A 26,958-nucleotide genomic window follows, 5' to 3' on the forward strand; every position below is an offset into this window, starting at 1 on the left:
AGGAATGCTTCCCCCACAACTGAGTTACAGCTGGTTTTGTTTCTGTCCTTTCCTTTGCCTACACCAACATTGTGCTGTATTTCTAAGAGAAAACACAGCATCTAACTAAACATTTCCCCTCCTGACTTCTGCAAGTGTTTCCCGTCTTTGGCAGAATGTTCAGCTCTAGCTCCTCAGAGCTTGATTTGTAAATGGCAGTGCAGACGTGTGTGATGTTTTCAGCAGTTTGATTAGAAGCCTGTAAGCCACGAGGTTGTGGAATATCATTTTAGCATTATCAAGAAAAAAAAGGTGCTGCTATATAACTTCAATAATGTAATGTCATGTACACTTAATCATCAGAGGAAGTCTTCATGCTTTTATCAGAAAAGGAGATCAAAGTATTCAGTATGTATTTCAAGAAAGGAAATACTTTATCCATGCCATTATTGGGATGCAAAAAAAGTATACCAATATGAGAACAACTGCATAGGACTGGATCTAATTCTATCTAGCTCCTCTACTCATCAGACAAGAGCAAGGGCCTAGAGAAGAACAAAGGAGTGGGGCCAACATATCATTAACAGTTCCACTGTCCACTTTTCCAGCCTCCGGGGATCTGCAGGCCGGGGACTTCCTAAGCTAGAGCTGGCAGGGGCTTGTTTAACAACTGTTGAAGGACCTTTTGTCCCTGAATTAGTTTTGAAGTTTTCTGGTTTTTGCTGACTCATTTTAGGTGACATCCAAGACTAAACCTACTGCACATCAGATGGGGGTAAAAATTATGTTACAAGGCTATTACTTGAAGACATTTCTGTCAGGCTTTATTTATAACACAGTGTTCTTTAGGGTTATATAATATTTTAAATAAATAGGCTTATGCCTTCGAATTTCAAGCCAAAGTATCATTTCAATACTACTGACTTTACCTTGGTATATTGCTCACGCTCATGGTCTTGGCTAGAACCAGACCCTGACGTCTGATTATAACGGTGCACTTTCATTTTCATCTGTCTCGTTCGCTCCTCCACTACTAAGCTTGCTGCAAAAACACACAATGAAAATCAATTAAAAATAGCTAAAATGTTTTTGAAAAACAAATGGTTTAGCAACAATTTCAGCTTATTTCCATCTCAACGCAACAAAGAAATGTACAAACATGTAGAACAAGCAGGGTGTAAACACAGAACAAAAGAACACTAATGCAAAGAAATCAACCACTTCCATTGTGAGAGACTTTGCCTGAAAATGGGCAAACATCCCATTTTCCTATACATAATCAAGCAACAGATATGAAAAGAGTGAAAGAATTTAGGTGATAGACTGAATTATAAACTTGCTAAGTATGCTGGATGCAGGGGACATAAATCCATTATCATCTAACGATGTATTTGCTTAAATGTAGAAAATATTACAGTAGCATTCTAAGAATTAATGCAGGTAATAATTAATAGATGTTAAAATTTATTTTTGAAGCACTTAATTCCTACTACTATCTTAAAACATAACTGTTTACCATAGCTAAAGATAACTTGAGAGAAATAATTTCTCCATTCAACCAGTCATATTAAAAAATACAGTAATCTTCTAGTATTTTTTATTTTACAAAAAGTCTTAAAAGCACTACTTTGCTCTTTAATGTTTACTTCTATTTCAAAGAGATTATTTGCTCTTGTGTTTTTGACTTTCCTGTGAGAGGTTGTTACAAAAAAGAAATCTAATCTTAAACCTTCAAGAAGTTGTGGTGCTATAAAGAGCATCTTCTTCAATTTGAACAAGCTATGGCAATTCATATTGACTGCGCTTGGCACAGGAAGATAACCTTGCACTAACGTAGAGTGATGTGAAAGCCCCTGTGCTAAGTCTTCCTTAAAGTAAGTTAACCTTTGTGGTAGTGGATAACTTCCAGAGGGAACTATGTATTCTGCCATTCTTATACTTGGTAGCACTATAAACATAAAAGAATACCAATAAAACCAATACCTGGAAAATTAGCACTTTGTAACAGTTGTAGAACTAGACCCAAATACTCATCAGTAACTATTCTAAATCACAGGAGTACTCACTATGTTCATTGTGTTTTAACAGGTTGTAACATCCCAGAACAACTTTTATTTGGAATTTTTTCTGTGGTCACAAATTAAAGACTGACATTTTATTTAGGAAAACCTCCACAAAATCCTCAGCCATGGATTTATAAGACTTTCCAAAATGATCAGTTTTAGAAGTAAAGATTTTTGTAAACAGTTCCTCCCCAGACCAGTGACAGCAGAGAGACACCAGTTTAAAAGCTGCATGGAATCAATTTTCAATCAACCACAAAACACAGAGAATTTTAAATTAGTGGAAAATAAGTACTCTAACTTGTTGTTTAAAGATCTGTATTGTGAATTACAAGGTACCAAAGTTCTGGTATGTGGGTTTTTCGCTGTTAATTAACCGTGGGATTCTTCACACATCTATTTTTTTCTCTGTGCTTTGCAAGCACAAAGATGCAAGAAAAGAAAAAGCAGTACAGTCAGGGTTCAGTAATTCAAAGTGTGTGCTACTGCACAAATCATGATTGTGCATGCACGTACCATCCATAATGTCTGTGCACTGGTTGGGTACAAAAAAATATACAAAGACATCACTGCGAAAATTATGTTGTTTTCATGTCCTCCTTCCACATTTCTTATTTAAAACCAGGAAAACTAAATACAACAAATTACATTAAAATTCTGCTACAGCTACAAATTTAAGGTACAAAATAAAGTTATCATCATAATCTTCAATCTCCCACACACAGAGGGTCCAATCTAGGAACTTCTGCACATGCAGAACATCACAGTGGGCCCAGAGATTATTGCAGATGACTAATTATGTTGGTAAATGTGTACCTTAATTGCAATGAGTCCAGTTCCACCATCAGATATGCAGGCACAGCTCCAATTACTTCAATGGAAGTTGCATGGAGGTATCTGAAGGCAAAATTGAGCACTTTAGGTGAAATTTTTAAAGATGGCCTCTTTTTTTAAGGACAGATATGAAAGGATTAAGATATATCAGTTAGTGACTGAAGTAAAAATCTCAAATATCTTAATCCTATCATACATGCATGAAATCGACTGAGGATATAAAAACAGAGGGAAGATTGAGACCCCTTTAAAAATTTAGCCCTATATGTGTATGGTGCACAGATTACAGATACTCAAAAAATAACCCTTTCACTGTGCGACTTTTAGTGCTTCACCCTGTCACTTGTACATTATATTGAATAATTTATATGATATGTTACTCTGTATTACTTACAATAGCTGAGAAAAGAATACTTTATTATGTAATGAGATACCATTCTGGTCACTATATGTGAAAATTAGTGCAGTCAAGGTTGGGTAAATATTCAGCCTTAACTCCGTAATTCTTGTTTTTTGTTATGTTTAAATCCTTAACCTTAACAAAATCGTGTTCTTATTCATGATAATAATGATATTAGATATCATTATATAAAAGTAGAACAATTAATGAGGACTGTGAAGTAAATCTAAATCCTCTAATGGATAAATTTGGTTTTGTGCATGGAGTAAAATGCAATTCAGCACCAATTAGCTGTTAATGTACTTCTAAGCAAGCAACTGTGTGAAATGTAACTCTGCCCTAGAAAATACAACTGTGTTCTTTCCAGCTTTGTTTACCATGCACATCTGAGCATATGTTGTCTTTAGCTCATCTCTGTGACTGAAAATTGCATCTGTCTGATAAGAAGCCTGGTATGTACTTTACATGCCAATTACAAGAAGCAGGAAAAAAATCTAACACAGGAACAAAAGCACATTGGCAGAAGCTGTAACAACCATAGGTAACACCACCATACAATCACATTACTTTCTTGGAACACAGCTAGTTACCACAGGTAACGAAGATTTGACATATACAATACTTCAAAAACTTAACCTGCCTCTTAAAAAACTATGGATCTACTTTCTTTTAGGACATCAGTATTTACAGAGCACTTTTCCTGGAGGTCTTGAGAGGTGTGACTACACAGCAATATACAGATCAAAGCACTGTAATCCCAAGACCCTTAAATTCTGCAGTGGCCCTAGAATTCAAATTACGGAGATTTACCCTAAGTGTCTCAAATTAATAGTAAAACTACCATCAATATCAGTTGTGTTGACACGTTACTTTCTTCAGTGTCAGAAGTCACACTTCAAAGAGCTATTATTCTCATCTCTTCATGGGCTGCTGATTCAGATGTGACATTAATCAGTAAAAGAAGTAACTGAAAGAAGAGAACTCACTGATCAGGCTGCTTAGCTAAAGGGCGCAAGTTTAGAGCTAAAGCTTTTGCTACTATTAACCATCTGAAGGCTGTACAACAATGATGTACATAAACATTCAAGCCATGCGGGAGAGAAAAGACAGACATACAAATGGAATTAAGATGTTATACTTCAATTCCATTAATACATTTATGAACTAGTCTGACTCCTGTAATCTCAGATGTACTGGGTCTGGCTTGGATGGAAACAGCTGAGACAGCTAACCCCAACTGACCCAAGAGACGTTCCATAACATACAGCATCATCTTCAGCAATAAAACTGGGGGTAGTCTTTCCAAGGTAGCTGTTGTTCAGAGACTGGCTGGCCATTGGTCTGTTGGTGAGAGGTGGGGAGTGATTACCTTTGCATCACTTGGTGGTGGTTTTTAAATATTTTTCTTCATTTTTTACCTCCACTTACTAAACTGCCTTTCTTTTGGCCCGTGAGATTTTACTCACTATGGCTATTCCAATTCTCTCTCTCATCCCACTGTGGAGGGTGGAGTGATCGAGCAGCTGGTGGGTGCTTATTTGCTGGCTTAAGTGAACCCACCACATCAAGCTATCGAGAATTAACTGCCTGGTGTAGTTCTGAATGGTCTTCCATCAAACAAACTATATATTACTTAGTTCATTATTCAACTCAACTGCTAAGCCCCATCTGGCTTCCACTGTGAACGGGATTCAAAGGAAGAAAATATGGTCTACAAAGAATAAGACCATTTCCCTCCCCACAGGCTAGCAGGTCTATCAGCTCCTCCTGGGTCTTTTCCTCACATGTCATTCAAGAAACATTGTGAAGACTGTGCACCCTGTACTGTAATTCATAACAGATCTTAGAGGATTCTAAATATGCTACATGCTGGAAGTACGATTAAACATCTGCATTTCCAGTCTTTGCAGAGGTGATCATGATACTAGTAAAAGAACACTTTAACACATGCACAGAATGGAAGAGTTGCTTTTTACTCAAAGTGATTAAAAAACTGGCTTGTATTTCTTGTGAAAAGAGAAGTTTTGATTAACATTAAAGGCAGTTCTTGAAACATGTTTCCATCATAAGGAAATATGGGTTTTTTTCTTTTATTGACAGCCCATAAATTACATGCTGTCCTTTGAATAAAATATGCAAGTCCATAATATGCTATTTAAGGCAGGTAGGGAATAAACTAAAGAAAATAGCTACAGATCTTATTTTCAGCCTGCAACCTACCCTCACAGAAAATTAGAACAGGCTAACAGTTGGCTTTTTTATTAGAGGAGGAGTCCATTTCTTAATTTTTCCGAGACATTACATTTTTACTAAGAATTTATGTACTAGTCATACTCCTTTTAATATGTCAGCACTATGGAAAGGTTCACAGAGTTACATCTGATGGCATTAACTACTTCACAGCCCTCATCTTTATTTCTATCTTTAGAAGACTGGTATGGGCACATTTCAACCCCTGTCTGCTGTTTAACTGATAGAGAAGTTAGACCTGTCTAGAATCCTAACTGCTAAGAATATACACTACCTTTTCAAATAAGTACAAAGTAACAGAACCCTTAACTACATAAACATATCAAATGTATTAGGGCAGATAGTTTCCTCTCTCTTTTTTCTTTTTTTCCAAATACTTTAGTAGGTAGACAGAACGTATCATATGGCGTATGTATGTTACTCAGAGAATGTGAATCTAACAATGCATGAAATGTGACAAATAAATTCAACCTTCACTGCTATCAACAACAGACCAATCCCATGAAAATCAGCGAGAGCTACAAAAGCTGCACTATCAGTAGTGACCAGTGCAAGAGAAACTGAAGTGATTCTAAGGTTTAAAGTCCCTTAATTTAATGCTTGAAAGGGGACTAAACTGTATTACGTGCAGAATTTCTTAAATGACATTATGTTACGAACACCTATCTATTAAGCTGATGGCACAATGTATTAAGCCGATGTGGGCTCATTTAAATAAGGATTGTACTGTAGGCAGCAATACTGACCAAACAAGGAACAGCAAAAATGCTATAGATACCTTTCTAGCTCTAGTTTTTAATTCCTGATCTTAACTGTTTAGGTAACCACCTCTTTAAATTACAACAATCATCAAAGAAACTCTAAATTATGCAACTTTGGCAAGCTGTGAATCTTGTCACTAAATAACATCTAAAAAGAACCCACTCATACATTTGAAAAAAGGGATTAGAATTGTTTTAGCACTGACATGAGCTCCTGTATAGCAGCGTGATCATCATCAAATTCCAAGGAAAATCACCTTATACCCAAAATAGAACTGCTGTACATGCTACACATGCATCTCCAGCAAAATACCACTATCTCTGAAGTGGAGACTTTTTGTTATCTAGCAAATAATATAGCAAGAAGGGAAATTTTGGCAGTTTATATGAAAATAAGCCTTTATGCTTACAAAAAGAACAACAAATTCTTAAATACCATATAGAGACAGGGAGTTTTAAGATATTAGAAGTAATAATGGAAGATAATCTATTTATCTAAGGTTAACGGATTCTGATACTTTTGGAAGACTCTACCAAGTATACTGTTGGTAAAAAAGATTCAGAGAGAAGTCATGAGAATTATAAGGAGTGCAGGATGAGGTCTTGCAGGAACAGATTTAGTAAACGATTAAAAAGAAAGGAGATATATAGCTTTACTGGGGTCCATAATTACTTACATGTGGGAAGACTTCTAACAACAGAATGCTCTTTTGTTTAACAAATACAGGTACAATAATGCCCAGCACCTATGAAGTTCGGCAGGTGTGGCGTAAGGTAAGTAAGAAAGGCATATGTTTAGAAAGTCAGGTGGATAAGCACAGGAAGAATTTTCCATTGCTTGCAGTCATTAAGTGAAAATACCTTTCTAAAAGGACATTCTTGCTCAAACGAAAGTATGGGCTTAATGCTAGAATGCTTGCTGACATTACCTGGTCTGTGATTAAAACTGATAATCATATCGGTTTTTCCTAGTCTATAGAAAACCTATAGCTGTCTTAGTACTGGCTATACCATTTTCCGTAATGGTGAAGTCTGCCACAAACTGAATTTTCTCTTGAGGTGTAGACGAACAGTATAATTTGGAAATCCTTGCAGTCTTACTGGGCTATTAAATGTTGGAGTAAGCTACATAACAAGAAGAAATTGGCATCAAGATTTCAGACAGCTGTAACCCTTACCAACAGATACCACACATTCTTTATGATGTAAACTTTAAGGGAAAAAGTCTACAAGTCTAAAATGACAGAATTGCTTACACAAAGAAGCTACTAACAAGCAAGCTGAAGTGAAAATTTATCTCATAAAAACTATTTTATAGTAACTGTTTCTGGGACACAAACAGCAGGTTCTGGCAGGGCAACAGGAAATTACACTTATCCCAGAAGCCAACAGAGATGCAACCTATTCTTCACTCTGAGTCAATGACGAACAGCTACAGCTGTAATGAAGAGGCACGTACACTTAACCGTATTCTACACTGCAGGAGCCAGGAGCCAGGAGCTTCATCTGTCTGTGCTGATTAGATGCTCTGTGGATGGGAACTGGGGGGAAAAAAAACAGTGTCTGGTTTGAGGAAGTGAGATGTGGAAGATGAAGAAGAAACTAAGCAGAACCACTGTCCAGAACAAAGGCAGGGAAGTTAAGTAGTGATGAGATTTGGTTGGGAGAACTCGGAGTGCTAGGGAAGCGAGGAGGTAGGGAAACATTCGCTGGAGAGCTGGCTGTGTGGCACAGCAGACAGAACTCACGCTGGTGCTGGACCACAATGAAGTGTTTCAGAAATCATGAGGAGAGACTTCAGGTTATTTCTGTTCAGCCTTCAGGATGAGCTTTGCAGAATGCACACACAAAGTATCCCCGGTAGGTTTCATGACTTTAAAAATCCACAGCAAACTGTACCACGAAATTTGAAAAACAGACAAAATTTTGAAATCATGACCAGATGAATGTTTTGAAACATAACATTAGCAACACTGACAAGTCAATCTGTTGCTAAGATAAAGAACATTTTACTGCTTCTCTGCATCTATGACTTCAAAAAGTACTTAGTGACAACATGCAGCTAGTGAGGGAGATGGGCTCTGAAGCCCGCTCTGCAGCCCTGGTCCCTGTACTCACTGTGGCTCCTTTAAGCTTGTGTGTATGGGAGCTGATACTGCTTTGGACCTCCTAAATTAGAATTGAAGCATGACCAAAGCAGACAATTAGAATTGAAGCATGACCAAACCAACTCAGACTGCCAGGATGGGAACTGAGGTTGGATCTCCCAGTACACACAGAGGCATGGTGACCATCTTGAGTTTAACAACTCACTCCAGAGGGAAGACAAGCCAATATAAAAATCTGAATTGACTGATGCAACATTCAGTTCTTCCTGCAAGAGTTTCAAGGATGATCCAAACAGAAGCTTCTATTTAAAAGAAAACATTAAGTAAACAAACATGAAAAAAGTAAACCACTGTTTTTGACAGCAATCCAAGTCAGCATTTTCACACTCTGCTGAAGACTTTATTGCAGCCATTGATTAAGTGGAACAGGTGCTTGATTTTTTTGTTGTAGATTTATCTGGTCAGTGTCACTCACATCTGTTGTGCATGCTTTCCTATGTCTCTTGTCTCATAATACCATGTAACAGCCCCATCTCGATCCGTTCACCTACTGTTTATTCTTTTTATCTCCTATTCTGCACTGGGGAAAGTCAGAGGTGACAGTGGGCTACTAAGTAAGTCAGCTCCTCTGAAGTTATTCATGGTCGCCCAGAACTGCCAGCACTTCACTCTTCCTGCTCTCCTCTTGCCCAGCTCTTTTCTCTCTCCGGGCTGCATCTGCAGTCAGCTCCCCCAAGCCAGAGGAATCTGTGCATGTAAAGATCCCATCACCTTCTGCACACTCCCAAATCTTAGGCTAGACCCATTCAACTCTTGTGGAAACAAACCTGTTACAGGCATGGTATAGTTTGTCTGCATAAGTCAATTGTTTTAAACAAAGAAACATCCACTGCACTCTAAATCAAACAGCAAAGTCTTTGAACTTGAAAGGGGCATAAAAGATTTGTATTGTTCTGTTTGAGGGAAATATAAATACTGAAGAAAACAAAATTGACAGAAATAATTTGTAAAATCAACCATTCTTAACACTTTAAATACATTTCACAGTATATTCTTAACACTAGAAAATAACCTGTAATTGCTAATACCTCAGTCAAATATTTTTTCTTTTTAATCCTTTTTTTTTTAAATATTATAATGAAAACATACTCCTGAGTAGTGCCATGGCTGTTGGAGTTCATAGGTACTGGAAAAGCTGCTGTATTTTTACCTAGGCAAGTACAAATGCGTCAGTGGGATTCACTCTTTCAGAAAGTAAAATAGTTGTAGGAGATATTCTGATTCAACTTCAAGTCCCAGTTTGGCTTTGACCCACCAAAGCCTGTACTCAGACCAGAATTCCCAAGATCTGCAGGACTCAGGACTAAACGTCAGAAAAGGTTAATCTGTGCTACTAACATTTAGGAGGCATAGTATTTTGCTGTTAATATTAAATGGGATTCATTTTTTTTTTTTATTTTTTCTCTCCAAGCTTCATTCTGATTTTGAGATAATGCATACTTTCAGCAAGAATAAAAAAAACCCCAGGGCTTTCCTGCAATGTTACCTCAATAGGGACATGTCAGACTACACTTTTCACTGTGTGAGACAACCTTACATACCTGCCATTTGAGCTCACTGAGTCACTGGTATCAGCACAGACATGGAGAATTCATAGGAGGTCAAATTCATAGGAGATGAGTGTTGTATGTCTGCCCATAGAAACCCGTCCCACACCATGACTAACTTTTTGAGTCAAGAGACTGTCATGCGAATAAAACACAGCTCATTCTTCAGAATCTATCTTTATATGAAGGATTGTTTCTGGCCATCATCACCTTCAACTATTCCTAAGCTCAGACTTTGGAAGCATCCTTCACAGATACCAAGAACCATGGCTGCATCATTAGAAGCAGATGCTATGCAGAGCCCAAGGGGAGCTTAGGTAAAATCTTAGTCTTTGGGTGAACTTTAACTCAATCAAGTAGCTTCTGAGCCATGTAAAATATCATGACTACTCCTGTTAAATCCAGTATATTGTATGTCAATAGGAAAATTAGAAATCACAGGGGAAATCATTTTCAGATTCTTAAGAGGGGCATCAGCTAGCATACAGATAATTTGGGAAAGAATTCTCTTGCCTGTTCAACACTGTTAACTAAAGACTACTTATTAATAAAGAATATATTGAGGGAACAGCCAGTATTAACAGTTGCCAAACATTTGTAAAAAAAAAAAAAAATCACATAAATGTTTACCTTTTGTGGAAGAGTTAAAAGTCTCTTGCTCTTCAATGAATTAAATGCACGGAATGATGGAAACAGAAAAAGAAATCAGCAAATTCAAAGTTAGAGAAAGAAATGTGTTACATGTGACAATGGCATGTACAGTAGGCAGTACTCCAGCATATGTAATGTCGAAAAGTAAAATGATAAACCATGATAAATAATAAGGCCTATGATTTTTTCTTTAAAATTAACAAAACAATGAAGTTATTAAGAACCAGATAGTGGACTCTAAGTATTCTGCTCGAGCAGTATTGAGATACCCAAACCTATGAATGATGTAAGAATCTTAAAATTGCTTTAAGAATCACTCTCACTCCTGAACCACATAGCCCTGTTTTAGATTCTGAAGCCTTTTCTTCAGTAATGAGTGTTACAAATTTATTTTCTATTAACTGAAATCTATAACATTCAATAACCGCTGTACTATTGAAAATCAGTCTTTAAGGAAAACATAAAAGATTATGAGGCTTGAACTCATTTTGTAAGAGTCAGCGAGGCTGAGAAAAAATACTCTCCAGTGTGATTAAAGATTCCACAAGCTGCCTCAAAATATTCAGTGCCACCTAATAATTTCAAAATAAACCAGAAATATGAAGACAAACCAAACAGTGCTAAAAGATTAAAATCTAAAATTCAAATGACTTATTCTTTTTCTTCTGTCACTCAAGTTTTATACTGATGGATCCGAAAAAAGTTTTTAACTGAAAGTTTGATCTTTACCATTACTCAAGCCATACTCTCACCACAATGACACTTCAATCATCAAGTACATATACACAGAACAGTTTTCACTAGCTATCCATTATTTTTAGACTCTTAAGCTGGTTAAATATAAGAAGATATTTGCAACTCAAATGTATTCTTTGACAACGTATTGATTTTCTGTATTCTGGTTCTTATTTGTCAAAAGGAAACACTGGACATCAAAACACTTAATTCCTCTGTGATGTGACTACCATTAAACACTTGTACTTAATTATAAACATGAACTTTCCACAAGTAATCCCTATTCAGTACCAGTAGCTTTCCATCATGAAACAGCAGCACACATGCATACATGCACTTCACCCTGCATACAAGCTATGTACAGAGTTTATGCAGCTTTTTCTAACATGAGCTAAGATACAACCATACTTAATGCTGGTCACACTTCTGCTTTTCAAAAGGTCACTGCATAAGGCCTATTGCCATAAACAGATGCCACTGGAAACACATACAATCACACTAGTTCAGTTATGTCTACAGATGCTCTTCACATGTAGGCTGTTGAGTATCACAAACCTTCCTCTCATTATAGGACTTCTGAAACATGAAACCACATTGCTGAAGCTATGAAAAAGAAATAGTGCTGTGAAAAACCAAATAGAAGCAGATAAAGAGAGAGACCTGTTTTGTTTTAAGCTCTTAAAAATAGTTTCTATATTACAAACAATCATTGTACATTCATCTTGCTGGTTCATAAATGTTAATAGTTCATAATACGTTTTTTCTTATTTACTTCCTAGATTTCCAAATATTACCTCCTATTTAGAAAAATGTTACAGTTCTTCGGGCTGTATTCATTTACTTGATCAATACAACGATTACCCGTTATACAGAAGTGTAAAGACCAACCCTCAAATCCTACTGAAGCAAGAATTCCTGTGATGTTTGACAGTTGCGATGACAGAGAACAGACTGAATAAAGATCACAGAAATACATAAAAGTATAATTTAAAACCCATGCAACTACTTAACAGATTTGTTACAGAAACAGCTGAAAAACAAAGTCAATGCAGAATCCCTGCCCCGCTTCATGATTTGCACAGTTCCACTCAAATATAATGCAAATAAAACCCCCCACTGATGCCAATCTCTTACAGCTCGGCACAGGATGATGTATTGAGAAAACACCATTGTCCTTACCATGGCTTATAATTTCACTGCTTTAGTCACTGAGCCAAAACATCTTCATATTATTAGGTCCTTTTACAAAATTATTAGGTAAAACAAAGAAATAAAAACCGCTTCTTAAGTAGCGTAAGTTAGGGTAATGACTACTAGATCATGACTTTTTGAAAAAACACACAGACACACCTATACCAGACTAACTTTCAACATTCACGCATATCAAGAGCTTTAGATACAATAAGATCCCAGTGTGTCTTGCACTCTAGGAAATACTGCTGATGGCGTTGCAAAGGAAAGAAATATAGCCATGTCTTTCTTGAATATCACCGGGATTCAAACAAAGACAACATTGCCAAAAAATTACAGAAGCCTTAATTGTAACCACTTTAAAAAGTCTCGTGTACTGGAGCTGCTAAAAAATATTATTTTATTAAAACTGTCCCAAGTGAAAGTAAGTACCTCTCTCCCCCACTCCAAAACTAGGCAAATCCCCTTTAGAACATAATCACCGTGAAGCCTTTTGGGTTTTTTTGCTAGTGTGCATAATTACACTGTTTTGAGGTTTTAATTCTCAAATTGGACTTTTTCTTCTACATTTAAGATTTTTTTTCGCTCTTCCTCATCCTTCTCTACCAACTCCATTTCTGTAATGGAATAGTAACTACAACTTCAGTCTTCTCTGTAAGAATTACTTCAATGTGATTTTTTTAAAAAATAAAAGCATGTCTACTAATAAGGACATTTTAAAACTACCTACTTCTTATGATTCTCAACCTGCCAATGAGAGCAGTAACTATGAAAACACCATTTTGCAGAGACAAGGAAACAACCATTTTTTTAAGTATTAAACTTGACAATGACATTATGGAACATTCGAGATGTAACATTAGTCCTAGAAGAAGCCCTTTTAGCATGGATATGGTCATTTACAACTGAGACCTAATGGTTAAATATTAAGACTTAAAATATCACTCTGTTTCTCGAGATGAAAACCACTGCCAGTCTCTTGCTTCGTCATTAACTCATCTGTTCCATAGCGAGAACTTTAAAGAGTAATAAAATTACTTTACTGGATTCTTCTATGCCTCCTGAATAAGCAAAGAGCGAATAAAAGACCCACTCTTGATATGCAGACATTCAGTATATCTACAGCAATCACTGAGATTTGCAAAACAGACATAGATTCATGGATGTATATATATAGATGTGATTTCAACCCTCCTGACTCAACAGAATTTGTGTAGAGTGTGAAGAAGTATGTAACTATAACAGTGATACCTTATGGTATAACATACAGGATTTCCTTGCATCACAGGATGTCAATACCAACCACCAAAAAGTAGCTTTATTTATAAATTAAGAAAATGCATTTTGAAATGCTCCCTATAACATTTGCATATTGCACTAGATTTTGGCATTATCTATATCCACGGTGACTGTGAATTTAAATATTTAAGGACACAATTCTGTTCCAAGTACAGTTAATAGAAATCCTTTACAGACCTCAATATGCTTTGAATTCAGTCCTACATATTAGGGTCAGATCACTTCTAGTCCCTCTGTTTCACTCTGATATCCATTTGACTGGGATTAAAGAGGTGAAACCTCTAATTTGATATTGTAAATCAGAGCAAATACTATGGTCTTATAGCCTCACTGAATTTCATTTCTTACAATTGTATAAAGTTTATACATATTATCGTATTTATTTCAGAACATTATGACAAAACCATTTAAAAATATTATATAAAATCTATTAAATTGGATGCTCTTCAAATATATGCTCAGCTGGAATGAAGTATTAAACATGGGTAAGATCAGAAAACCTCCCCTTCAAAAGGGCAAGCCAGTCACTTAACCAAAACCAAAGACTATGCAGAGAAGGAAATTTCTTTAGCCTTCGCTTCCATGTGCCGTAATACAGCCATATTGACACAGGCAGTGTGATATATAAAAACAGCGTAAACAATACGTCGCATCCTACTTGTACCATTGACACATAAGACACAAGCATATAAACCACAAGTGTAAATAAGAGTTCAGTGAAACAGCATGACTTCACAGGTGTTCATGGTATCCACAACTTTCTAAACCTAGAGTAGCTTTAGCCTTCTGCTCAACTTTCATTTTTTCTTTCCTCTTCTGTATACATTCCATCTCTACTCATTTTCATTGTATGTTCTACATTCACTTCCATGTCTTTAACAAAACATAAACCAGTATTTTATTCTCAACACACCAGTTACCAAGAACATCAGAAAGATGATAGATGAATATCCAAAGGAAACCCAACTTAAAATTGAATTAAAAGCTGAATCATTGTTATATATTGCACCAAGTTATGAAATAGCAGAAGAAACATGAAAAAAATTGAAATTCATTATGTATTACATTTTCCTAAAAAGCTCCCAGCTTACTAATATGTGTCAATAGAAGTTGTAAAGGTAATTTGTAACTAGTTTATAAGCCAGCCAGTCCTACCTTCACTACAAAACAAACTTATATGTCTTGAACATAAAGTTTAAAATTAATAAGCAGCACATGTATTAGCATGTTAAACATATGGAACAAACATATGTATAAAGCAAGAATTCATTTAAACGTGTGTTAATTGAAGGTGTAGTTTGCCATTACAGTTCAAATCCGTAATGTTAATGTAAGCTGATTGAATGTTAACATAAGCCATCATACACGAGAACATCCCTGTGGTAACGTGTCATGCTAAGGTGGCCATGGTCAGCAACGTTATCTATTCAAGAAAGTGGTCTGCCAACAGCTCTATAAAGCACTACAATATTTCAAACCTGCGGTTCATGGCAAACTCAGTTGCTTCTAGTCAATGAGAAAACAGGGTTTTTAAAGAGAAAAGCTGAATGGGCAAGTATTAGCCTTTGTGCCATTTCACTTCACCATAATAGCTCATGCTCTGTGCGCAGTAGGTTACTAGAACAGTTATTATAGTCACAGTTATTTGATATTAGTATGTAAAAACCATCTTCCACAAACATTAGGTCTACATTGTCTTTTTCAGAAAAAACAGTAGCACTCTGTCTGATCAGTATATTCTTAAGAAAGAGTTGACGATCTGTGATTTCACATTTCCCATGGTGATTATTTTCATTCCTCACTCACTGAACTACGAACCCCAGAAGAAAAACAGGTTTGTGATATTTATTATTAATCTATGTTAATAACGCACAACAATTAATATAAACCACAAAGTAAGAAACAAGACTCAACAAAATATTGTCAGAATCTTTACCCCTGATTTCTTTGGCTGAACGCAAACTAGATACATGTTGGAAACTACCATAATTCTTACAGATATTTTAAAGCAGATAAAGATAAAACGGTAGTAGAAAATGAAGGCAATTAAACCATGTGTAATAATCCACTGGTCAAACTCCACTGGATTTCCAAGACTACAAACATTCTTTCATTCTCTTCTATTGCTTTATTGGTAGAATTATAGCATTGAACGTGTAGTTATCAAAATAGACTTTAAGTAAAGAAAGGTAAGAAATCAAAGAGTTTGAGCTATCATAAGCTTATTTGATACCTTGCTCTATACTGCCACTTCTTACTGGAACTTGTGGTAGTTGTCTTCCCCTGCGACTGCTGAAGGATGTGTCTGCAGGAGGAGACCGTGTGGGACTTCCTTGTTGATGTATTCTGCAAATGAAATTAAGATAAAAGTAAATAACCCAAATGAAGAGAATTTTTACATTCTTAATTTTAAACACATATTAAGCAGCATATATTGAAGATGGGTTTGAAGAAGTTTCCATTTGGTGTATGCTATGTGCACATACTCAGGTCTAGATTCCTAATTAACTTATAAGTATTCACATTTAATTTCCTGATTTAATTTCCTGATTTGCTTTCTTGGTTTTTTTTTTTTTAAATAAAGTACTAGTCAAAACCCACTGAATGAAAAGTAGTTTTTAAAGAACCATTTATGATTATGAGTCACAATTTATGCACGTTCTCCTGCACTGGCACAAGGGCAATACAAAATGCCATCTTTGTATTTTATTAACTTTTGTATTCCCTTTGTGCTGATGCAATAATTGCACAAGGTCACAGAGAACTGGACAGCAAGTGTCTATTCCCATGGGATAAAGAGTTGTTTTCCCTGAACGCAAAGGGAAAAGACCTTTAACTTTGGTATTGAGGGGGGGTATGCGTGTGCATGCGCACAAAGAATGTACAAGATTTTCAATATTCATACCTTCGTAAATAACCTAAACCCCTTTGGCTGAATTCTAGCTAGTGCTATTTCAAGAACTCCTATGCTACTTGATATCCTATAAATAGATACGGCATCTGAGTGTAACAAACCGAATACCATTGAAACACTGGTAAGTTTGCATTTAAAATAAGTAGGGCCACCTCTAATAACTAGGGAAAAAGTTTAAGTAAATCAAAGATGAGAAGCAGCACACTGCTGAGAGGGAGAGCTTACTATCGAATGCCTTTGCCAGGTACAGTAATATCACACTCACTATGGTGGATAAGCACTTTACCTACTACACTAAGGTTACAGATAGATAATTTGCTATTTGTGCAAATTCAAAACACCACTGGCTTTCACACTGTGTAGCTCTGCAGACTTTCTCTTACTCTTAAGTTCAGTGTTAGCTGTCTGAATAGCACATGATTTCCTGCAGTGTTTACAAAAACCACTTTGATAATTTTCGTATGGATACACAACAAAACACAACAATGGAAGGACAAAACACAGTCAATGTGTTTACTTTGACATTGCATAACTAAGTTCAACAGCAAGAAGTATCATCTGGATGGCGAAGATAGGTGGTGTAAAGGATATGGGAGAAGTGTAAATACCGTGAAGAGAGGATAATCTGTAGTATCGGAATGAGTGAATGCATCATGTATGCTCAGGAAATTACAACACCACAGTGACATCTGGGAGGCAGAACATGGAAGCTGTGCTGTACACATAATAGCAACCTTGTCAGAAGTGGAGAAGGTGGCGCCGACCCTCCGGGCGCTAGGTGATGTACAGAGCATAAGGGTCTGATACTAGAGTGCTCACTCGACCTTGAGCGAGCATGATGTTTTCCCCTAATGACTGGCTGTTCAGTCGTTCGTGGGGTTGGAACTCCCCTTCTAGAAAGACATGGTAGCAGACCCCTAAAACATCAGGGCCAAAAAGAAATTGTTCAGTTGTTAGCTCCAGGCACACCTTCCCATGCCCCCCTCCATCAAAGAACATTGCAAATCCTGGCTGCAGTACCAGGGTTGACATTTCAGATCAAAGTTACTAATTCTGAATGCAAACCTATTTTCAAAATGATGACCAGCAGAACACTCACCACTGCAGATACACATGACCCTAATTGTGGAACTGTTGAACTCCACTGTATATAGTGGACAGTTGGCCAAAAACTCTATCTGGATCTTAAACACAGCAACCACAAGGCAACAACATATGACTTAAGTACTAGCACAGAGTAGGTTATCAATATCTAGTTTTACCACAAAGCATTTCTATTTCTAAAACATAACTTTTATCTTTATTAAAAATATTAACTGGATTTAAATTAGTGTCCTAAAAGAGGACAATATGCAAGCACATAATGTAATTCCCTTGGTTTCCTCAGGAGTTTGAAATAAGGCATCTATTTAAGTATGTTTCTGCTGTAAGCCCTAAAACAGAAATACATTTCAGAAGGAACTCTAATGAAGATATAATTAAAATATGCAGTAAAATGTTTAATCGTGTTAGTATAATAAAGCATAATTATTTGTAGTTTAATAATTGCATACCTGCAAGTATAAGATAACCTGAAACATTTCAAATTTGGAGAGTAACAAAGTACTCTGCCTGTGCCTTTTTACTCTTCCTTGGTTTCCCGACAGTGCAGCATTTTGTAAATGGTACTAATGTATCTGCTGTTATTTCAGAAATTTCAATTTCCCGTGACATCATTTCATTGCAGGTTTTTTGACTTTTTTCTTTTTTTTTTAATTTCCGCAACTTATGAAGTCTCTTTTCACACACCCAGCATGACTTTCCCACAAGATACAAAGTACCTGATACAGTCAAAAGAACCAATCTAGTTCATATGACTGTCATACACTGAAAAGTAATCCCGAAAGAAGTGTATGTGAGACAACGTGGAGATGTCTACCAAGGATAATAAACAGGTTTGGTTTCAAAGCCATTTAATCAGTAACAGTTTATGTGGAAGTCCAGTCACAATGCAACAAAACCAGCGTTCTGTTGCCCTTGCTCTCTCTCAAGCCCTAAAGTTTCTTTAGCTTAGCTCTTGGCTTGCCCTGGTGCTAACCATAACAGTCTTGCAGCGACTGATTCACCTGATTCCAAAAGATGCTTACAGTAACAAAGATGAGCTGAGTTCTGAAAACGCCCATTTCTCCATGCTGACTGTAAAAGTAATTCGTGCCAACTATTGCATTTAACCAGCTTTTAAGCACCTGTATTATCAGGCATTTCAACACCATAACATACATAAAGTAAACATGGATCCGACTCTGAGCCAGAAGGTGCTTGCTTGCCTTTACTGTGAATGAATGCTCCAATCTAAGGACCCATCATGTTCTCAGTTCTGACTTTTCTCATTTTAGAGGCTAAATTTCCCGGAATGTATCTGAGAGGTCAGTGAAGCACTAGGAGAGTCTGTCCTGCAATTACAGAACAAGACACTTTTCCTGAGACTCAGAAACTTACCTACTGCTCTTTCCATAATACCTTTTTTACAGACCTGTCCCTTTCCATGAGAGAAAGGTAGAAGATCTGCTTAACTAAAATAAAGAGAAGTCAGGCTTAAGACTTGCATTAGCTGGGTAATTACATTGAGACGAATATGCTACTTGGGGTGCAAATGAAAAGAGAGCTAGAAGGGAAACGGAGGAAAACTACCATGGAGTTAAGAACTTGCTGGCCTAGATCACTTGTTGAAAGGGATCAGGAGAATGAGACAAAAAGCAACAAGCACAGTAGACAAAAGTTAGAGTATGACTGACAGAGACAGAGACAGAAACGAGACAGAACCGAGGTAAGAAGATGGAGAGGAGAGGAATTTGGGTCACAGATGATAACTGGTGAGCAATGAGACTGCAATGGGTACATAGGTATGTAATCATCTCTGCGTTCCTCACAGAGAAAGATAGTACTGCGATCGGGAAACCATTCAGCTGGTAATGGTCTACAGGGAAATCCTACAGGTTCCAGCTCTGCTAGCATTCAAGAAAACTCACATTCCTCTCTCTTCATCTGATGCCTCGGTGACACATACTAAACAAAACATGCTGCCACTTACAGAACTATAAAGAAAACCTAAGAATAAGAGAGCGTTGCTAATTTAGTGCACTCCTGGCACAGGGTCCTATGTAAAAGATAGAAAGTACAGTTAAAGGCTGTATGTATCATAACATTCATGGCAGGTAGCCTCACATCTGGCATTTCTGGGGTGATCAGATGAGTTAGGGCTGAAAGAAAATATTTTAGGATTGGGGTGAACCAATTTTTGCCACAGTTTTGCTCATTCATCCAAGCACAGAAAATGACTGATTCTCATGTAATCAATTTTACTCCAGAATATTTTACTGAATCCCATCTTGAAAGTTTATCTTACTGAATTAAAAGAACTCTTAGGCTCTGTAAACTATCCTGAAAAGGTTTCCTTTTTCCCTTTTATGTACATTTCCTAAGCTATCACAATACACAGTGACCTTAAATCTTAGATAGTATGTTGAAAGGCTTTATAGAGAAGCTGATAGCGTGCTGATATCTTATTCCATTAATCCGCTTAGCTAACAGTAGACAAGATCTGCAAACCATAAAATAAAGACCAAGTCTAAGACAGAAGTGGCTATTTGAGGAAGAAATACTCTTGAGATATACTTGCCATTTGACAGGAAAATTAATGGCCTGTCCTATTACAAAAAAATATCTGGCACTAGTGCAACATTATATCTATGATGAAATACCAAACTGCAGCACTCAGGCTTATTTAGACACTTGTGTCTCACATGTAATAGCAGTGAATCAATTCTTGAAAACAGAAACCTATACCTTATGCCACGGAGAATTAAAAAGAAGAAACACAAATCATGTTTCTCTATGCTCTTGTTGCACTAGGTTCATCGCTGAATGGTTATCAAGAACTATGAGTCTCTTGGACCTCAACCCCAGTGGCTCCCCTTACTTTTCAGAAGTTAGAAAAATAAAATCGGGAAAAAAATGGCTTGAGTGATCTCAATGGCAAAACTGTCCATGGTTTAAACATAGCCAAGATTTAAATAATTTCTCTGGCCTATAGTGAAAAAGCAACTGGGTTGTTATGACCGCAGAATTATCAAAACCAAGAAAAATTGCTTTGGGATCAGGAATGACAAGCTCGGATTTGAAGTAGTAAAATAAAATAAAAGCTCTTAAGTTTTGCTACATAATGTGCATTTTTATTAAAAATTAGAATGTGTCTGTGTTGTTCACGGAGGTTTTTTAACCCTCATAATGTAAACAGATGTACACTCCTCTGCTCATCAAGATACCATGAAACTGCTTCTGACAAAGGCAGAACCCTCCTCACTGCTCTTATTTCAGCCAATGCACAGAGTTTAAAACTTAACAAGATGTACTTGCAATTGAGTATATATCTTTTTTCTTTCCACTTTTTTTCAAGAATTTGAATACATTACCCTATACTACTGCAGCATCAAAGCTAAAAGTTACAATGATAATACAAGTACAGGAAATTTCAGTGAATAGGAAGATTATAGTCCCAGTGTTTATATTAACTTCATGTAATGATAATTTTTAAAAATTTCTATACATATTTAAATGTGTAACTTAACATTCCTATATTTCAAAGTGAAATTAATTTGTTCAGAGACATCTTTGCCTTATGAATCTGTTAATATGGTTCTTTCATCCTCAAAGTAACTGTAGAACAGATAAAAATTTTTTGAAAAAAAGATCAGTTGTAAAGCACAAAAAAGGTTTGGTCCCATACTAATGAAATATGAAATAGAGAGACAAGGACAGTGGCAATGTGTCTGAGAGCTTGGCTCATAAAATAGGTGGACTGCTAGTCTTTACCATTGGGTTTATCTGCAATGATGGAAAATACCAGAAAAATTCCATACGTATGCAACACATCAAGCAGTGCTAGTAAAATAGATACAAAGTACATAGCTTTTGCCACTCTCACGGATGTTCTACTTTAAAAGTTGTATTAGAGCTGTATTCCAAAACCTGGAGTCACATTGATTGTAACAGGTATTTACTCATCGATCAGCAATCCTACCTTTCTGTTTCAGCTGCGGAGCCTTTCCTAGTTTGTTTTTGGCTGCTATATCTTTCCACTTTTCTGGACTGCCTGTGAAATGACATGTCAGAAAAGAAATAAACAAAGAAGAAAAAGAATACAGAAATATGAAGATTATTTATTAATGTATTATAAAGGTAAAACCAGAAATGGTTGGCAGATGAAAAACTGACAGCTATCATCATGAACAGGCTGAACTTGAGATTTAAGACACATTGTACTGATTAGATTTGATTGAGGCTGATGGTGTGAAAGTTATGAAGTACTAAAAGGGGAGATAACACTAAACTTGACTGAACCTGTGACTAGTTCCCACTTCACAGTCCATATTTGATTAGAAACAATGCCTCCTTGAAGGCCTTTCAATCATCTCTTAACAGCATGACAAACAAATGCCGAGCAGAGAGCAGGGAAAAAAACTTTGCAGAAAGGACCAGAAAATACTATTCAAACTGAAATTTTAAAAATTATTTTTAAATCTAAATTTTGAAAGCAAAACAACCTCTGCATCATATCAGATTCTAAAAATGCTGTCACTATATTAATAAAAACTTGTATTAAATCTTGTTAAAGCTTTTAGAAATAGCTTAAAACAATTACATATTTTTTTAGCCAATATAAATAAGTTAGAAGTTTATTTCATTCCTTCACTCCTTTCCTACTTACATTTTTTATAGAATTAATCTGAGAGTTGCATAGCAAGGCACTAACTACCTCTGTCAACCCAAGTATTTACTTTGTTAGTAAATAAGAACGATGAACGGTAATATGAGACAATAAATGTAAGAACAAAAGCAAAGCATGTTTCACCATTAACACCCAGGATCTAAAAACCCTATGAAAATCTCTGCAAGTTTTATCTGTTCTAAAATTTTTTTAACTATCTATACTGATGTGAGCAATTACAAGTTAGGATTTACATTTTTAAACCTCTGATAATTATCAATATATATTAGAGTTTTTAGAATAAAAAGTGCAGTATTTCAGGAGTGGTCAAAACCAGGAAGCGATGATTATTCATTGATAGACCAGAAATGTTGACAAACCCTATCTTGCATCTTACACCAGTGCAAGAAACATGTATGGGAACTTGAAATGTTATAAACAATGTCATATATTAAGCTATAAAAGATTAACCATGGACAAAACAAATAGATTAAAATTATACGTTTTCCTTTTAAATCTTTGTGGTTATAAAGAGTAATCCAATGTCTGAACTGGAAGATACCCAAGCATCTGTAACACCAAATTACACCCAACAAATATAATCATAGTGGATTTTCATTATTCGTACCCATTGCAATACTTGATGAGCATTTTATTGTGACGCAGTATGCTCCACAACAAAGAATATACTGCAGCAAAATACAAAATTCTTTTTGCATGAGCAGAGATCATTACCCAATGCTATCTAGGTTTAAAAGAATATATTTTCTTACCAAAATATAATATCTGGATTAAAAATTTAAATCCCCTTTGTCCTAAAACTGTTTTCCTCCAGATTTAGTTTTTGTATATTCTCATTACTTTTTCATTTTTTTCTTTACCAGGACAAAAACAAGGTGGATGCACAGGGAAACACATATTAAATGTTGCAGCTTTACTTAAAACCTAAGGTCAGTAAAGTATTTAAAGTCATGGTTAGATCCACTGAATGCAACAGCATTATCACTCAAATGATGAGGCACTATTCATTTTCTGCTTGGCTGGTTATGGGGCTTATCTTCTTCCTGCTCCATATGTCACTTGCATAGACTATGACATTATGAGCAATGGAGAAAAGGAGCACATAGTGACTACTCTTTGTAGGATGGAAAACCTGAGAGCAGGACATGCTTTCCTGTGAATAGTGACAATACACAGCACTAGTGAGCTGAATGCACTTATTTCTCTGCTTTCTGTGCTGTTCTTGCAAGCAGCACACATTAGAAATACGTTTAAAACCACAATTTCCTTTCTGTTTCCTCCCTCTTGCTAAGATGATATTGTATACAATTCCATGTAGCTGAACAGCTTCCTACACCCCTCTCAGTTCAGGCTCAGCTAGAGCACACCGCAGGCATTGCCAGGGACATATTTAAAAGCAGATGTCATTTCAAGCCCATACACAATGTATGAAGCATGCCCTGGAGATAAGGACACTCATGTCATAGTCAAATTTACCTTTTAAATGTACTTTATAGGGAATTAGATATTATCTATGAACAATACATGCATATATGTACTTATGCATAAAAGGAGAAATGAAATTAACTAAAGACGTGAAAGTATTATGCAGAACGTATGAAGAATATACTATAACCAATACCTCATTTGCTTGGAACTATGATTTGAGTAAATAAGGATACCTCTGTGGTGCTCCAGGTTTAGCACTTAGGTGGTCTACACTGTCCTGTTTTGGAATGCAAGACTCCAGCGTCCTTGTTCTTCACAAAATTTGGAAACATGGATGTGAATTTGGACAGAATGAGCAGAAACAGAGAGATGGTCACATGCAGTGAAGGTGGAGACATGCAGTCAAACACATAAACCAAAAGCTTTAAGGCACTATCTCCTGCGAAAGCCTGTATTTCTCTATTCCACTTCTGCTGATTTAATCCATATGCTTTAAGGAAATGTTAAAATTTTTAGATGTAATATGAACAATTTAAGACGCAATAAAATAAAGGATGAAAGCCAGAACAGTATTTTTAAAGACCTTTATACTCTACATGCTGAACAGCAGCACTGTGGCTTAACAGCTGCCATTATCCTTCTTGAGAATTAATCTACAGTATTGTTCATTAGATTAATATATAAACCTATACAGAACATCTTCCCTTAGGAATTTGAAAAATGAATATTTTGTCACTATATTGTGAAATTCTCCTGAAAATGCAAGTAAATTTCATAATTTCATATATTTTGATGAAAATTTCATATTCTGTTGCCAGCTGGTCTGCTACAGTAGTAACTAACAACAACAGTGAAGCAGAAGAACTGATTCAGCTTTTTTGAAATTAAAATAAAGTTCAGAATATTTCTTAATTTTTATATTATTTTCATTTCTGCTGAAGCTGTTTAAGAACAGAAAAAGGTGTGTTTGTTCATACCTCTTAATTTGCCAAAAACATTATTAGCTTTTGGGATTATTATTATTTTTATTGAATATATGGTAGAAAACCATAATTTTTAATAAGGTGTATCAATATAAGAATTTTTTTCAAATATCAAATCTGGCTTTTATGAGAAAACTCAGCAAAATTTGTAGACCACTAATAATCAATGGTATGTAATAGATTTGCATCTATACTTCCATCAGGGTGAGGAAATCTAGAAACCGTCACACCAAATCACTGATCAATAAAGGCCTCGTTACATATACAGACAAGCACTATATAATATATATAGATGAGCTACTCACACTTCATATTCCAAAGACCCATGTGCCTCAAAATAACTGCTGAGTGTAAACAAAATCTACACAGAGAAATATTGTAATATTCCTATAAAAGTTAAAACTTACTATTCCTAAAGTGACAAAATAACATTTTTATAAAATAAGTGTCTAACACTAAAAATTATTTATTACTGGCTTGTATAGAAGACCCCACTGGTTTTCAGTAAGTCTGTTCATTTATGTAGCCCTAAAGAATGTCATGTTCAATACTTCTTGATTTTTCTTGAAGATTTCTGAAAGTCTGTATTTACATGATATGTGAGCTGGGAGGTCACAGCTACTCTGAAGGTTCCCCATGCTCATTCCTAGCACTTCACGTCCTGCAGAACTTCCTTTCTGATCAAGTCACATAGTGTTGCTGGGAAGACAGGAAAGGATCATCCTAGTCAGTCTGCCACTGGCAGTGCACAGCACACCCCAAATTCTCTCTGTGAAAATATCAGAAGTGTACTTGCTCTACGGCTGGCTTCAGGATGACTCTTGGACAAGCATTCTTACAGCTGCATGCATGACCAACAAAAGATACTTCTCTTAACTGAAAGTATATGAGAATTAATTTTTTTAAAAGGCTTATTTTATCCAGTCTTGCTTATATGCTTAAATTACGTGCAGACTTCTCAAATTATGTACAGTCTGAATAAAATTCCCACCTACCATTAAATACTCAACTTTCATTCTCCTTGTTTTTGTCATCACTTCCAATTTCACAGTCTTCAGTCACCAGAAAGTCCTTCACTTTAGACAGATTCTCTAAGTCTAATTCTAATATGAAAATCAAAAAACCTCCCAGCAATGAATATCAAATTAAAACCAAAACAAACTCTTCAAAATGTCTTAAAGAGATACATAATACTAACCAAACACTTGTAAATTCTTAACACTGAAATAACATATAACCCACGTCTTCATCTTGTCAAGGTGCACTAAGGAGTCCTTTTTCTGCTGTGGCAAGTGAACGAATTCCAGAATAACAACAATCTTGCCAAGACCTTTACTAGAATTTATGCTAAGAATCATTATGGAAAAATACAATGTTGTAAAACCTGAATGCAAATGATGAAAATTAGATATAATGCACAGTCCTATGTTTAAGAAATTTATTCAGAAATAGATCTTGATTGCACCTTACATGCAAATTGGGCCAATTTATAAGATATATCTGGAATGTACTCAAATGACGAGTAAGATGAGATCTGTCAAACTCAATTAATCTGTGAAAATAAGATTTGAACGTGGTGATAAGCAGTTAGTTAGGTGCCCCTTCTGATTCATCAGACACATTACCTGACACTCACTGCATCAGTTGTCAAATTGATACAAGCATATCTTAAAAAAACATAAATTATAGAAACGAGTGGTGTTGGCCAACTGCCAAAGCTACAGCCGAATTAATGTAAACTTAAAAGAGTAGAAAACAAAGGTACAGCACCTTTGATTCCTTCACTGGTACTCTCTCTACAGACAAGGTGGGCTGTTATTTTGTATCAGGCATGTAATGCAAAAAGTCCAATGTTCTCCAAACTCCTCTTAATCTAGGAGAAAGATCCTCGAACTGGGAGGCTGCAGTTAATCATCAGGATTGAGGTTAGCCTAAATTCCTAATTTCATCACTGACTGCCTCCCTGAGATTTGGTGACCACATTACCT

General features: G+C 36.0%; 1 protein-coding gene across 12 annotated transcripts in view; it reads right to left on the bottom strand.

Moving 5' to 3' along the window:
* The window catches only part of RIMS1 (regulating synaptic membrane exocytosis 1), a 135,244-nt gene that overhangs the window by 66,688 nt on the left and 41,598 nt on the right, over nt 1-26,958 (bottom strand). For 3 of the 12 annotated variants that reach the window (XM_010138836.1, XM_010138835.1, XM_010138833.1), the window contains 4 exons: nt 21,852-21,923; nt 17,527-17,709; nt 16,112-16,224; nt 909-1,021 (listed from right to left, as the gene is read on the bottom strand). In XM_010138836.1, the coding sequence (XP_010137138.1) occupies nt 909-1,021; nt 16,112-16,224; nt 17,527-17,709; nt 21,852-21,923 (481 nt within the window). Of the gene's footprint in view, nt 1-908; nt 1,022-10,632; nt 10,663-16,111; nt 16,225-17,526; nt 17,710-21,851; nt 21,924-24,220; nt 24,299-26,958 lie in introns of all 12 variants that reach the window. The other 9 variants (XM_010138840.1, XM_010138839.1, XM_010138842.1 and 6 more) reach the window with 7 other exon arrangements.

Source organism: Buceros rhinoceros, unplaced genomic scaffold (assembly GCF_000710305.1).
Source record: "Buceros rhinoceros silvestris isolate BGI_N320 unplaced genomic scaffold, ASM71030v1 scaffold6386, whole genome shotgun sequence".
NCBI lineage: Eukaryota > Metazoa > Chordata > Aves > Bucerotiformes > Bucerotidae > Buceros > Buceros rhinoceros.